The sequence below is a fragment of the Passer domesticus genome, chromosome 3, assembly GCF_036417665.1.
Source record: "Passer domesticus isolate bPasDom1 chromosome 3, bPasDom1.hap1, whole genome shotgun sequence".
NCBI classification, from domain to species: Eukaryota; Metazoa; Chordata; class Aves; order Passeriformes; family Passeridae; genus Passer; species Passer domesticus.
The window spans coordinates 1,394,738-1,407,340 of NC_087476.1; the positions used below are offsets into that span (position 1 = coordinate 1,394,738).

Sequence of the window (12,603 nt, forward strand, 5' to 3'; positions counted from 1 at the left end):
TCCCAATCCAGTCTCAATCCCATTCCAATCCCCTGGGAATGGGGTAGAGGCTCTGGCACAGCCGTCTGCGGCCCCAATCCCAATCCCAAGGGAATGGGGCAGAGGCTCCGGCACAGCCGGCTGTGGGTCTGTATCCCACCGGGAAGAGCTGGCACAGCCTCTCCACCCCTGGCTGACATTTTCTGCGGGGACAATTCCCAATCTCAATCCCTGGGGACAATCCCAAGGGCACATGCTGATGGGACACCCTTGGGGACAGTCCCTGTCCTCTGCCATCCCTGAGAATTCCCAGATTTCTGCAGGATCCCCCCAGAGCTCCCCATGGAATGGGCAGAGAGGCTTTATTGGGAACATGGGTTGGGAAGGGAGTTGATCCAGGCTCAAACCCATCCCAATCCCAAACCCAATCCTAATCCCAATGCCATCCCAATCCAGGCCCAAACTCATGCCACTCCCAATCCAGTCTCAATCCCATCCCAATCCCCTGGGAATGGGGCAGAGGCTCTGGCACAGCCAGCTGCGGCCCCAATCCCAATCCCAATCCCAATCCCAATCCCAATCCCAATCCCATCCCAATCCCCTGGGAATGGGGCAGAGGCTCTGGCACAGCCGCCTGTGGCCCCAATCCCAAGGGAATCAGGCAGAGGCTCAGGAGAGCTGGCTGCGGCCCCAATCCCAATCCCAATCCCAATCCCAAGGGAATCGGGCAGAGGCTCAGGAGAGCTGGCTGTGGCCCCAATCCCAATCCCAATCCTCTGGGAATGGGGCAGAGGCTCCGGCACAGCCGGCTGTGTGTCTGTATCCCACCGGGAAGAGCCGGCACAGCCTCTCCACCCCTGGCTGGCATTCCCTGCAGGGACAATTCCCAATCCCACTCCCCGCCACGCCGATCCCAAGGAACACCCGCTCATCCCTGGCTGTTGTCACCGTCCCCATCCCCTCCCAGCAGCGCTTCCCTCTCCTGGCCGCTGTCCCCGCTATTCCCGCTGTCCCCGTTATTATTCCCGGTGTCCCCGTTATTCCCGGCGCCGTGCAGGGCGCGGTGCAGGCCGTTGTAGAGCGCGGCTCCGGCCAGGAGCAGGGCGAACCCCGGGATTTGGAGGGCATGGAAGCGCTCCCAGCTGAGCGCCAGGCTGAGCGCCCAGACCAGCAGCGTGCGCAGGCTGTCCAGCACCGTGCGCGTGGTCGCGCTCAGCTCCCGCGTCACGCTGAGCCCCGCGAAGTTGAAGAAGGAGATGCTGCCCACGTTGGCCAGCAGCGGCGCCAGGATCCGGGGATCCCGGCGGATCTGGCACCAGGCGTCCGCGGGATCCTCCAGCGCGCCGCGCGGGTTCCCGGAGAGCCGGCCCGCCGGGATGAAGGACAGCGGCGCCAGCAGCAGCGCCAGGATGGAGAAGCCGAAGAGACCTGCGGGGAGTTTCGCGTCTTTTCCGCGGATCTTTTCCGCGGATCTTTTCCGCGGAATTCCCGCTGGAGGGGATTCGGGGATTTCGGGGAGCGGGGCGGATCGCGGACCTTCGGTGCCCACGGCGCGCAGCGGGTGGACGTCGTGGCTGAAGATGAATTTCTCCTCCAGCACCATCTGGATGGACACGATGCCTTGGGCCAGCAGGATCAGGAGGTCACCTGGGAAAAGAGGGAAAAACGGGGTAACAACGGGAAAATCGGGATAACAACAGGGAAAAGAACGGGGAAAGCAACAGGGAAAATCGGGATAACAACAGGGAAAAGAATGGGGAAAAGAACAGGGAAAATTGGGATAACAACAGGGGAAAAAAAAACACGGAAAAGAACAGGGAAAACAACAGGGAAAATTGGGATAACAACAGGGGAAAAAAAAACAGGGAAAAGAACAGGGAAAAAACAGGGAAAACAACAGGGAAAACAACAGGGAAAACTGGGATAACAACAGGGAAAAAACACCAGGGAAAACAAGGATAACAACAGGGAAAATCGAGATAACAGGGAAAACAACAGGAAAAATAGGGATAACAACAGGGGAAATCGAGATAACAGGGAAAACAACAGGAAAAACAGGGATAACAACAGGGAAAAAACAGGGAAAACAACAGGTAAAACAACAGGGATAATGACAGGGAAAAATGGGATAACAACAGGGAAAATCAAGATAACAGGGAAAACAACAGGGAAAACAACAGGTAAAGCCAGGATAGCAACAGGGAAAAAAGGAAAAAACAACAGGGAAAATTGGGATAACAACAGGGAAACTAGGATAACAACAGGGATAACAACAGGGAAAAATGGGATAACAACAGGGAAAACAACAGGGAAAACAATAGGAAAAACAGAGAAAACCAGGATAACAACAGGGAAAATAGGATAACAACAGGGAAAACAGGGAATAACAACAGGGAAAACCTGGATAACAGCAGGGATAACAACGGGGAAAACAGGGAAAAGGAAGAGAGGAGGAAAGTGGGGGAAAAATGACCCCCCCATTCCAAGGAATGACCCCCCCTCAACTCCATGGAGTGATCCTGCGTTCCAAGGAGTGACTCCCCCCATTCCATGGAGTGATTCCCCCCATTCCAAAAAGTTTTCCCCCCATTCCAAGGAGTGATGAGCCCAGGGTCCAGCTGGAAATGTAATTAGGCTAATTGAAAAGCGCAGGTGAGTGGAGGGGCCGGCTGGAAATACAATTAAGACAGTGAAATACCGCATGTTTTAGTTAAGATCGTTAATGAGTTAAGTGAGAAATGTCTCTGGCAGGAATCTCGTACTCTGGTTAAAGAGCAACAAAAATATCAGGAAAACTAAAACTAGGAGCGACAGGGGACAGATGGAGTGTGGTAAAAGGGCAGGAGCCATAAAAAACCCGGCCTTAGGAATAACCTAAGAGTTAGGACGGGCTTAGAGCGTGACCAGCAGGTCAAAAGGTCCGACTGGCCGTGGGTGAAGAGTTCACCGTGAGGAAGATGATTTTTTTCCTCCCACATGCTTTGTCCCTCATTTCAAACCCCACCGACCCAATCAAGGGAGAACAATTATGCAGCCGTAATGAATATTCAGCTAATTACAGTACAAAGCAGGCAGGTAATTAATACGTATTATGTGTCCTTAAAAACCTGGTGGATACGTAAAAACATTTTTGGATAAACAGAGCAGGAGTCTGTGACTCCCCACCATGGCTTTGGGAAATATTCCAATATTCCACTCGTGCCCACGCTTCTTTGCAGCTTTAATTAGTTGGGAAGTCGTTTGTCTGTGCTTAAGTGATCCCACCAATCCTTGGAGTGATCCCACCAATCCATGGAGTGATCCCTCCATCCCAAGGAGTGATCCCACCAATCCTTGGAGTGATCCCACCAATCCTTGGAGTGATCCCACCAATCCATTGAGTGATCCCACTAATCCATGGAGTAATCCCACCATTCCAGGGAATGATCCCCCATTCCAAGGAGTGACCCCACCGTTTTCCTGCCATGCCAAGGAGTAATCCCCCATCCCATGGAGTGATCCCACCAATCCATGGAGAGATCCCACCAATCCATGCAGTGATCCCACCAATCCATGCAGTGATCCCACCTTTCCATGGAGTGATCCCACCATCCCATGGAGTGATCCCATCATCCCAAGGAGTGATCCCACCAATCCATGGGGTGATCCCACCAATCCTTGGAGTGATCCCACCAATCCTTGGAGTGATCCCACCAATCCATTGAGAGATCCCACCAATCCATGGAGTGATCCCACCAATCCATGGAGTGATCCCATCATCCCAAGGAGTGATCCCACCAATCCATGGGGTGATCCCACCATCCCATGGAGTGATCCCACCATCCCAAGGAGTGATCCCACCATCCCAAGGAGTGATCCCACCAATCCATTGAGTGATCCCACCAATCCATGGAGTGATCCCACCATCCCATGGAGTGATCCCTCCCAATTCCATGGAGTGACCTTGCTATTCCAAGAAATTTTCCCACCATCATATAGAGTGATCCCACCATTCCAACGAGTGATCCCACCATTCCAGAAGTTTTCCCACCATCCCATGGAGTGATTCCGCCACTCCAAGGAGTGATCCCAGCATTCCAAGGATTTTTCCCGTCATTCCAAGGAGTGATCCCACCATTCTAAGGAGTGATCCCACCATTCCAAGGCCATCCCACTGCCCCGGCATTCCCGGGATACTCGTGATGCCAGCCCTTGTCCCAGTGCCCCGGCATTCCCGGGATACTCGTGATGCCAGCCCTTGTCCCAGTGCCCCGGCATTCCCGGGATACTCGTGATGCCAGCCCTTGTCCCAGTGCCCCGGCATTCCCAGGATACTCGTGATGCCAGCCCTTGTCCCAGTGCCCTGGCATTGCCGTGATGCCAGCCCGTGTCCCAGTGCCCCGGCATTCCCGGGATACCCGTGATGACATTGGCCAGCCCGTGTCCCGGTGCCCCAGCATTCCCGGGATACCCACAGTGCCAGCTCGTGTCCCGGTGCCCCGGCATTCCCGGGATACCCGCGGTGCCAGCTCGTGTCCCGGTGCCCCGGCATTCCCGGGATACCCGTGATGACATTGGCCAGCCCGTGTCCCGGTGCCCCGGCATTCCCATGATGCCAGCCCATCTCCCGGTGCTCCGGCATTCCCAGCATTCCCGCGGTGCCAGCCCGCGTCCCGGTGCCCCGGCATTCCCGGGATACCCGTGATGACGTCGGCCAGCCCGTGCTCGGTGCCGCCGCTGCCGCGCAGATCCGCCAGCCCCACCAGCGCCAGCCCCAGGATGGTGAGCAGAATTCCCGACCAGTGGCTCCACTCCAGCCGCCGGCCCAGGAACGCCACGGACAGGAGCCCGGTGAAGATGATGAGGGAGCCCCGCAGCATCTGGAAGCTGGAGGCGCTGGTCATGTTCAACGCTGCGGGAAAAGCGCTCAGGGCCCGGCGGAAACTTCCAGAAATTCCGCGGTTCACGGGATTCCGTCGGATCCCGGCGGGAATCCCGCGGCGGACTCACCCACGTACATGATGCTGGTGCCCGCCATGTCGCACAGGGCCGGGGGCAGGAACAGCAGCGGGTGGAAGGGTCGGGATGGGGACGGGGCCGGGGTGGGAGCCGCGCGGCGCCGATCCCGCAGGAGCAGCAGGTGGAACACCGGGAGGCAGGAAAGCTCCCCCAGGAACATCCCGGCGGCCTGGGGGATGAGGGACACGGCGCCGGCTGGGAATGGGGGCTGGGAGGTGGGAAAGGGATCGGGGGTAGGAATGGGGGGGGAAATGGGAATAATGGGGTACAAGTACAGGAATGGGGCTGGAAATGGGAATAATGGGGTACAAGTACAGGAATGGGGCTGGAAATGGGAATAATGGGGTACAAGTATAGGAGTGGGGCTGGAAACGGGAATAAGGGGATACAAGTATAGGATTGGGGCTGAAAATGGGAATAATAGGGTTCATCCACAGGAATGGGGCTGGAAATGGGAATAATGGGGTCCACCTGTAGGAAAGGGGGCTGGAAATGGGAACAATGGGGTACAAGTACAGGAATGGGGCTGGAAATGGGAATAATGGGATTCACCTGTAGGAATGGGGCAGGAAATGGGAATATTGGGGTTCATCTGTAGGAATGGGGCTGGAAATGGGAATATTGGGGTTCATCTGTAGGAATGGGGTTGGAAATGGGAATAATGGGGTACAAATACAGGAATGGGGCTGGAAATGGGAATAATGGGGTACAAGTACAGGAATGGGGCTGGAAATGGGAAAAGGGGCTGGAAGCTGGAATGGGATTGTCACTTACAGGAATGGGATTGGAAGCAGGAAATGGGGCTGGAAGCTGGAATAAGGGGGATCACCTGCAGGATTGGGATTGGAAGCAGGAATGGGATTGGAATCGGGAATGGGGCTGGAATTGAGAATCTCACCTGCAGGAAGGGGTGTTGGGATTGGGAATGGGGCTCAAATCCAGAATGGGGCTGGGATCGGGAATCTCACCTGCAGGAAGGGGCGTTGGGATCAGGAATGGGGTTGGGATCAGGAATGGGGCTGGGATCGGGAATTTCACCTGCAGGAAGGGGTGTTGGGGTCGGGAATGGGGCTGGGATTGGGAATGGGGCTGGGGTCGGGAATGGGGTCGGGATTGGGAATGGGGTTGGGATCGGGAATCTCACCTGCAGGAAGGGGTGTTGGGATCGGGAATGGGGTTGGGGTATCTCACCTGCAGGAAGGAGTGTTGGGATTGGGATCAGGAATGGGGCTGGGGTCGGGAATGGGGTCGGGATCGGGAATGGGGCTGGGGTCGGGAATCTCACCTGCAGGAAGGGGTGTTGGGATTGGGAATGGGGTTAGGATTGGGAATGGGGCTGGGATCGGGAATCTCACCTGCAGGAAGGGGTGTTGGGGTCGGGAATGGGGTTGGGATCGGGAATCTCACCTGCAGGAATGGGGCTGGGGTCGGGAATGGGGCTGGGGTCGGGAATGGGGCTGGGATTGGGAATCTCACCTGCAGGAATGGGTGCTGGGATCGGGAATGGGGTTGGGGTATCTCACCTGCAGGAAGGAGTGTTGGGATTGGGATCAGGAATGGGGCTGGGGTCGGGAATGGGGTCGGGATCGGGAATGGGGTTGGGGTCGGGAATCTCACCTGCAGGAAGGGGTGCTGGGATAGGGAATGGGGTTGGGATCGGGAATGGGGCTGGGATCAGGAATGGGGCTGGGGTCAGGAATGGGGCTGGGGTCGGGAATCTCACCTGCAGGAAGGGGTGCTGGGGTCGGGAATGGGGTTGGGATCGGGAATGGGGCTGGGATCAGGAATGGGGCTGGGGTTGGGAATGGGGTCGGGATCGGGAATGGGGCTGGGATCGGGAATCTCACCTGCAGGAAGGGGTGTTGGGGTCGGGAATGGGGCTGGGGTCGGGAATGGGGTCGGGATCGGGAATGGGGTCGGGATCGGGAATCTCACCTGCAGGAAGGGGTGCTGGAATTTGTGCTCCGCCGTCCCATCGCAGCCGGGAGCGCTGAAGTTGTCTGCCCACCTGGGAGGGGCCAGGGCAGGGATCGGGATCGGGATCATCCCGAAATAATCCCGAAACGCGGGGCCGAGCCCTGGGCCAGCAGCGCCCCCAGGTGACACCTCCGGGCCGGGATGTCCCCAGGGAAGGGGACACCGCTGGGGCTGCCCCGGCCTGAGCCAGCCTGGCTGGGATCCCGGGACTGAGCGACAGCCGGGAACGGGACACCGGGAACGGGACACCGGGACTGAGCGACAGCGGGAACGGGACAGCGGGAATGAGTGACAGCCGGGAACGGGACAGCGGGAATGAGTGACAGCCGGGAACGGGACACCGGGAACGGGACACCGGGAATGAGTGACAGCCGGGAACGGGACACCGGGAACGGGACACCGGGAACGGGACAGCGGGAACGGGACACCGGGAATGGGACACCCCATGTCCCAAAACTACGGATCTGGGATCCCAGGATTGAGTGACAGCCGGGAACGGGACACTGGAAAAAGGACATCCCATGTCCCAAAACTCTGGATCCTGAGTGACAGCCGGGAACGGGACACCGGGAATGGGACACCGGGAACGGGACACCGGGAACGGGACACTGGGAATGGGACACCCCATGTCCCAAAAATCCGGATCTGGGATCCCGAGACTGAGTGACAGCCGGGAACGGGACACTGGAAAAAGGATATCCCATGTCCCAAAACTCTGGATCCTGAGGGACAATGGGAACAGGACACCGGGAACGGGACACCAGGAATGGGACACCTCACGTCCCAAAATTCTGGATCTGGGATTGAGGGACACCAGGAATGGGACACTCCCCGTGTCCCAAAACTCCGGATCCTGAGGGACACCAGATCCATAAAACCACTGGATGCCCCAGCCCAAATTTGGGCTAAATCCCCCCCTTTTTTTTTTGGGTGCTCCAAACCCCTTTGGCCAAAGCGGGACCCTTTGGATGCGGCTTTCCCTTTCCACAGACCCCAGATGTCCCCAAACCCAGCCGGGAATGTCCCCGACCCCCTCGGGACCGCTCCCATCCCGGTTTTGCGGCAATCCCGGGGCGCTCGGGGCTGACTCATTCCCGGGGTGTCGCAAGAGGCTTTTTTGGGACCTCACGTGTCCCCTCCGCCTCAGTTTCCCTTTCCGGTGCTGGGATCGGCCGGGATCCGATGGGATCGGCCGGGATCAGCTGGGATCGGCCCGGATCGGCCGGGATCGGCCCGGATCGGCCGGGATCCGATGGGATCGGCTGGAATCTCGCCGGGATCGGCCGGGATCCCCGCGGGATGAGGATGAGCCGGCCCGGCAGGTCCGCCCTGCCCGGGCGGATTTTGGGATGGCCGCGGGTTGGCAGTGACGTCACCGCCGCGCTCCCCGGGATTTTGGGGCGCGGGAGGAGCCGCAGAGGGAGCCGGGCGGGCTCCACCCCAAAACGGGCTGGAGGAGCCCAAAATTCCTTCCCCAGCCCCGAAAGGAGCCGGGTCCCCCCAAAAGGATCCCCCGCCTTGGGGGTGGGGACAGCGAGGTGACCCCAAAGCCCCGGGGGGGGCGGGGAGGGGACAAACCGCGGGGCGCCGGGCTGGGGGGCGGGGCGCGGGGGATTTTGGGGGGATTTCGGGGGATTTTGGGGACTCACTTGGCCGCCAGGGTGTTGATGGAGCCGGTGAGCAGCATGAGCGCGGCCAGGCCCAGCTGGTACCGGGACCACGCCATGGACCCCCGGCACCGCCGGCCGCGGGACACGCCCCCGGACACGCCCACAACGGGACACGCCCCCATGACACGCCCACAGAAAGGGCACGCCCACCGCGCGCGCCCCCAAAGCGGGACACGCCCCCAATGGGAAAAACTCCGCCCCTGCCCGAGCTGGCCACGCCCATAGGGCAATGGGAGGGAAGACTGTGTGGCCACGCCTACGTATTTGCATAGCCACGCCCCCACCCCCTCCTGCCGCTCCGGTGCTGCCGGTCCTGGGAATTCTGTCCTGGAATTCTGTCCCGGGATTCTGTCCCGGGATTCTGTCCCGGGGATTCTGTCCGGGGATTCTGTCCCGGGAATTCTGTCCCGGGAATTCTGTCCCGGGAATTCTGTCCCGGGGATTCTGTCCCGGGATTCTGTCCTGGGGATTCTGTCCCGGGATTCTGTCCCGGGAATTCTGTCCCGGGATTCTGTCCCGGGATTCTGTCCTGGAATTCTGTCCCGGGATTCTGTCCTGGGAATTCTGTCCCGGGAATTCCCATCCCGGTGGTTCTGTCCCGGGAATTCCCATCCCGGTGGTTCCTGTCCCCGTCCCTTGTCGCGTGTCCCCGCGCGCCCGGCAGGTGGCGCTGTCGGAGCGGGGCCGGGATCCATTCCCGGGAATCGGGACCCGCAGGGCCAGCCCGGGATAAACCCGCACGGGATAAACCTGCCCGGGATAAACCCGGGGTAAACCTGTCTGCGATAAACCTGTCTGTGATAAACGCAGCATAAACCTGTCTGATAAACCCGGGATAAACCTGTCTGCAATAAACCCGCTCAGGATAAACCTGCCCAGGATAAACGCAGCATAAACCTGTCCGGGATAAATCTAAGGTAAACCTGCCTGGGATAAACCTGCCAGGGGTAAACCTAGCTGAGCTAAACCCAGGATAAACCTGCCTGGGATAAACCTGGCTGAGATAAGCCTGGCTGAGATAAACCCAGGATAAACCTGCCCAAGATAAATCCAGGATAAACCTGCCCGGGATAAACCTGTCTGCAATAAACCTGCCTGAGGTAAACCTGTCTGGGATAAACCCAGGATAAACCTGCCTGAGATAAACCTAGCTGAGATAAACCCAGAATAAACCTGGGATAAACCTGTCCGGGATAAACCTGGGATAAATCTGTCTGCAATAAACCCACTCAGGATAAACCTGGCTGGGATAAACGCAGCATAAACCTGTCCAGGATAAATCTAAGATAAACCTGCCTGAGGTAAACCTGCCTGGGACAAACCTGGCTGGGATAAACCCAGCATAAACCTGCCTGGGATAAACCTGGCTGAGATAAACCCAGGATAAACCTGTCTGGGATAAACCTGGCTGAGATAAACCCAGGATAAACCTGTCTGGGATAAACCTGGCTGAGATAAACCCAGGATAAATCTGTCTGGGATAAACCTGGCTGAGATAAACCCAGGATAAACCTGTCTGGGATAAACCTGCCTGGGGTAAATCTGGGTTAAACCTGGCTGGGATAAACCTGGCTGAGATAAATGCAGAATAAACCTGCCTGGAATAAATCCAGGATAAACTTGGCTGGGATAAACCTGGCTGAGATAAACCCAGGATAAACCTGCCCAGGATAAATCCAGGATAAACCTGCCCAGGATAAACCTGTCTGGGATAAATTTGTCTGGATAGACCTTTTCAGGGTAAACCCAGGATAAATCTGACCAGGAAAACCTGTCCGGGATAAACCTGGCTGAGATAAATCTAGCTGAGATAAACCCAGAATAAACCTGCCTGGGATAAATCCAGGATAAACCTTCCCAGGATAAACCTGTCCAGGATAAACCCAAGATAAACCTGCCCGGGATAAACCTGCCCAGGATAAACCTGCCCGGGATAAACCTGCCCAGGATAAACCTGCCCAGGATAAACCTGCCCGGGATAAACCTGCCCGGGATAAACCCAGGATAAACCTGCCCGGGATAAACCTGCCTGGGATAATCCCAGGCAGCTTCTCTGTGCCCCCGTTCCCCCACTCTGGGCCTCCCCAGCAGCCAGTGACGAATTGTTCTTCCATCCCTTTTCCAGCTCCTTTCCATCCCTTTTCCCATCCCTTTTCCATCCCTTTTCCATCCCTTTTCCATCCCTTTTCCATCCCTTTTCCAACCCATTTTCTACCCCTTTTTCCACCCTCTTTCCAGCTTCTCTCCATCTCGTTTTCAGCCCTTTCCTAGCCCTTTTCCATCTGTTTTTCCACCCCTTTTCCATCCCTTTCCCATCCATTTTCCACCCCTTTTCCATCCCTTTACCCACCCCTTTTCCATCTCTTTTGCAGCCCTTTTCCCACCCCTTTCCCATTCCTTTCCCAGCCCTTTTCCATCCCTTTTCCATCCTTTTTTCCATCCCTTTTTCTAACCCTTTCCCAGCCCTTTTCCAGCCCTTTCCCAGCCCTTTTCCATCTGTTTTTCCATCTCTTTTGCAGCCCGAGAGATCCAGATGGATGGATGGATGGATGGATGATGGATGATGGATGGATGATGGATGGATGGATGGTGGATGGATGGATGGATGGATGGATGGATGGATGGATGGATGGATGATGGATGATGGATGGATGGATGGTGGATGGATGATGGATGGATGATGGATGGATGGATGGATGGATGGATGGATGGATGGATGGATGGATGATGGATGGATGGATGGATGGATGGATGGATGGATGGATGGATGATGGATGGATGGATGGATGGATGATGGATGGATGGATGGATGGATGGATGGATGGATGGATGATGGATGGATGGATGGATGGATGGATGGATGGATGGATGGATGGATGATGGATGATGGATGGATGGAGGGATGATGGATGGATGATGGATGGATGGATGATGGATGGATGGATGATGGATGGATGATGGATGGATGGATGGATGGATGGATGGATGGATGGATGGATGATGGATGGGTGGATGGATGGATGGATGGATGGATGGATGATGGATGGATGGGTGGATGGATGATGGATGGATGGATGGATGGATGGATGGATGATGGATGGATGGATGGATGGATGGATGGATGGATGATGGATGGATGGATGGATGGAGGGATGATGGATGCATGGATGGATGGATGGATGGATGGATGATGGATGGATGGATGGATGGATGGATGGATGGATGGATGATGGATGGATGGATGGATGGATGATGGATGGATGGATGATGGATGGATGGATGGATGATGGATGATGGATGATGGATGGATGCATGGATGGATGATGGATGGATGGATGGATGGATGGATGGATGGATGGATGATGGATGATGGATGGATGGATGGATGGATGGATGGATGGATGGATGATGGATGGATGGATGGATGGATGGATGGATGGATGGATGGATGGGTGGATGGATCCGTGGATGGCTGGGTGGATCCATGGATGGATCAATTCATGCCCCTCCAGCGGAATTCCAGGGGCAGAAATAAAGGAGGGACATGGAGCTGCTCTGGATGCAGGCTGGGAGAGCTGGGAATGTCCAACCGGAGAAGAGAAACATCCCGGGAATCCTTGGAGCCCCTTCCCAAGCCTAGAGGGTCTCCAGGAGAGCTGGAGAGGGACTTGGGAAAGGGCTGGAGGGGCAGGACAAGGGGAGGGGACCTTAAATCCCACCCCATTCCAACCCCAGCCCTTCCCTCCATCCCAGGTTGCTCCAAGCCCCGTCCAGCCTGGCCTTGGCCCTGGAGTCCCTTTTCCCGAAGGATGCCAAATCCCTGGATGAGCTCCGAGCCCCATCCTCTCATCCTCTCCTCTCCCTCATCCTGGGAAAAGTCAGGATTTGGGTAGAGCCTTATCCCAGAGGAAACCCGGGGTTTCCTGGTCTCTGCAGAGCAGAGGGAATGGATCGGGAGTGTGGGGGATCCCAGAGGATC

General features: G+C 56.8%; 1 protein-coding gene across 3 annotated transcripts; it reads right to left on the minus strand.

Moving 5' to 3' along the window:
* Positions 1-322: 322 nt before the first annotated feature.
* SLC35F6 (solute carrier family 35 member F6) lies at positions 323-8,760 on the minus strand. Of its 3 annotated transcripts, none has more exons than XM_064411487.1 (6): positions 8,604-8,760; positions 6,913-6,985; positions 4,977-5,146; positions 4,658-4,845; positions 1,516-1,626; positions 323-1,407 (listed from the first exon to the last, which is right to left on the minus strand). In XM_064411487.1, the coding sequence occupies exons 1-6, from the start codon at positions 8,744-8,746 to the stop codon at positions 908-910; spliced, it is 1,185 nt and encodes a 394-aa protein (XP_064267557.1). In that variant the 5' UTR covers positions 8,747-8,760; the 3' UTR covers positions 323-907. The 3 variants fall into 3 exon arrangements, with proteins under 3 accessions (XP_064267557.1, XP_064267556.1, XP_064267558.1); XM_064411486.1 differs by having other exon boundaries at positions 4,658-4,870; positions 4,969-5,146; XM_064411488.1 differs by lacking the exon at positions 8,604-8,760 and adding an exon at positions 5,876-5,945 and having other exon boundaries at positions 4,658-4,870; positions 4,969-5,146; positions 6,913-6,931.
* Between the last annotated feature and the right edge of the window lie 3,843 nt (positions 8,761-12,603).

Excerpts from the sequence above, each read along its gene's own strand:
- SLC35F6 (XM_064411486.1), bottom strand. The coding sequence starts at position 8,746 with ATGGGGGCGTGTCCCGTTGTGGGCGTGTCCGGGGGCGTGTCCCGCGGC. Across the intron at positions 5,147-6,912 it reads TCCAGCACCCCTTCCTGCAG|GCCGCCGGGATGTTCCTGGG; the intron begins GTGAGATTCCCG and ends CTCATCCCCCAG. Across the intron at positions 4,871-4,968 it reads CACCAGCATCATGTACGTGG|CGTTGAACATGACCAGCGCC; the intron begins GTGAGTCCGCCG and ends CTTTTCCCGCAG.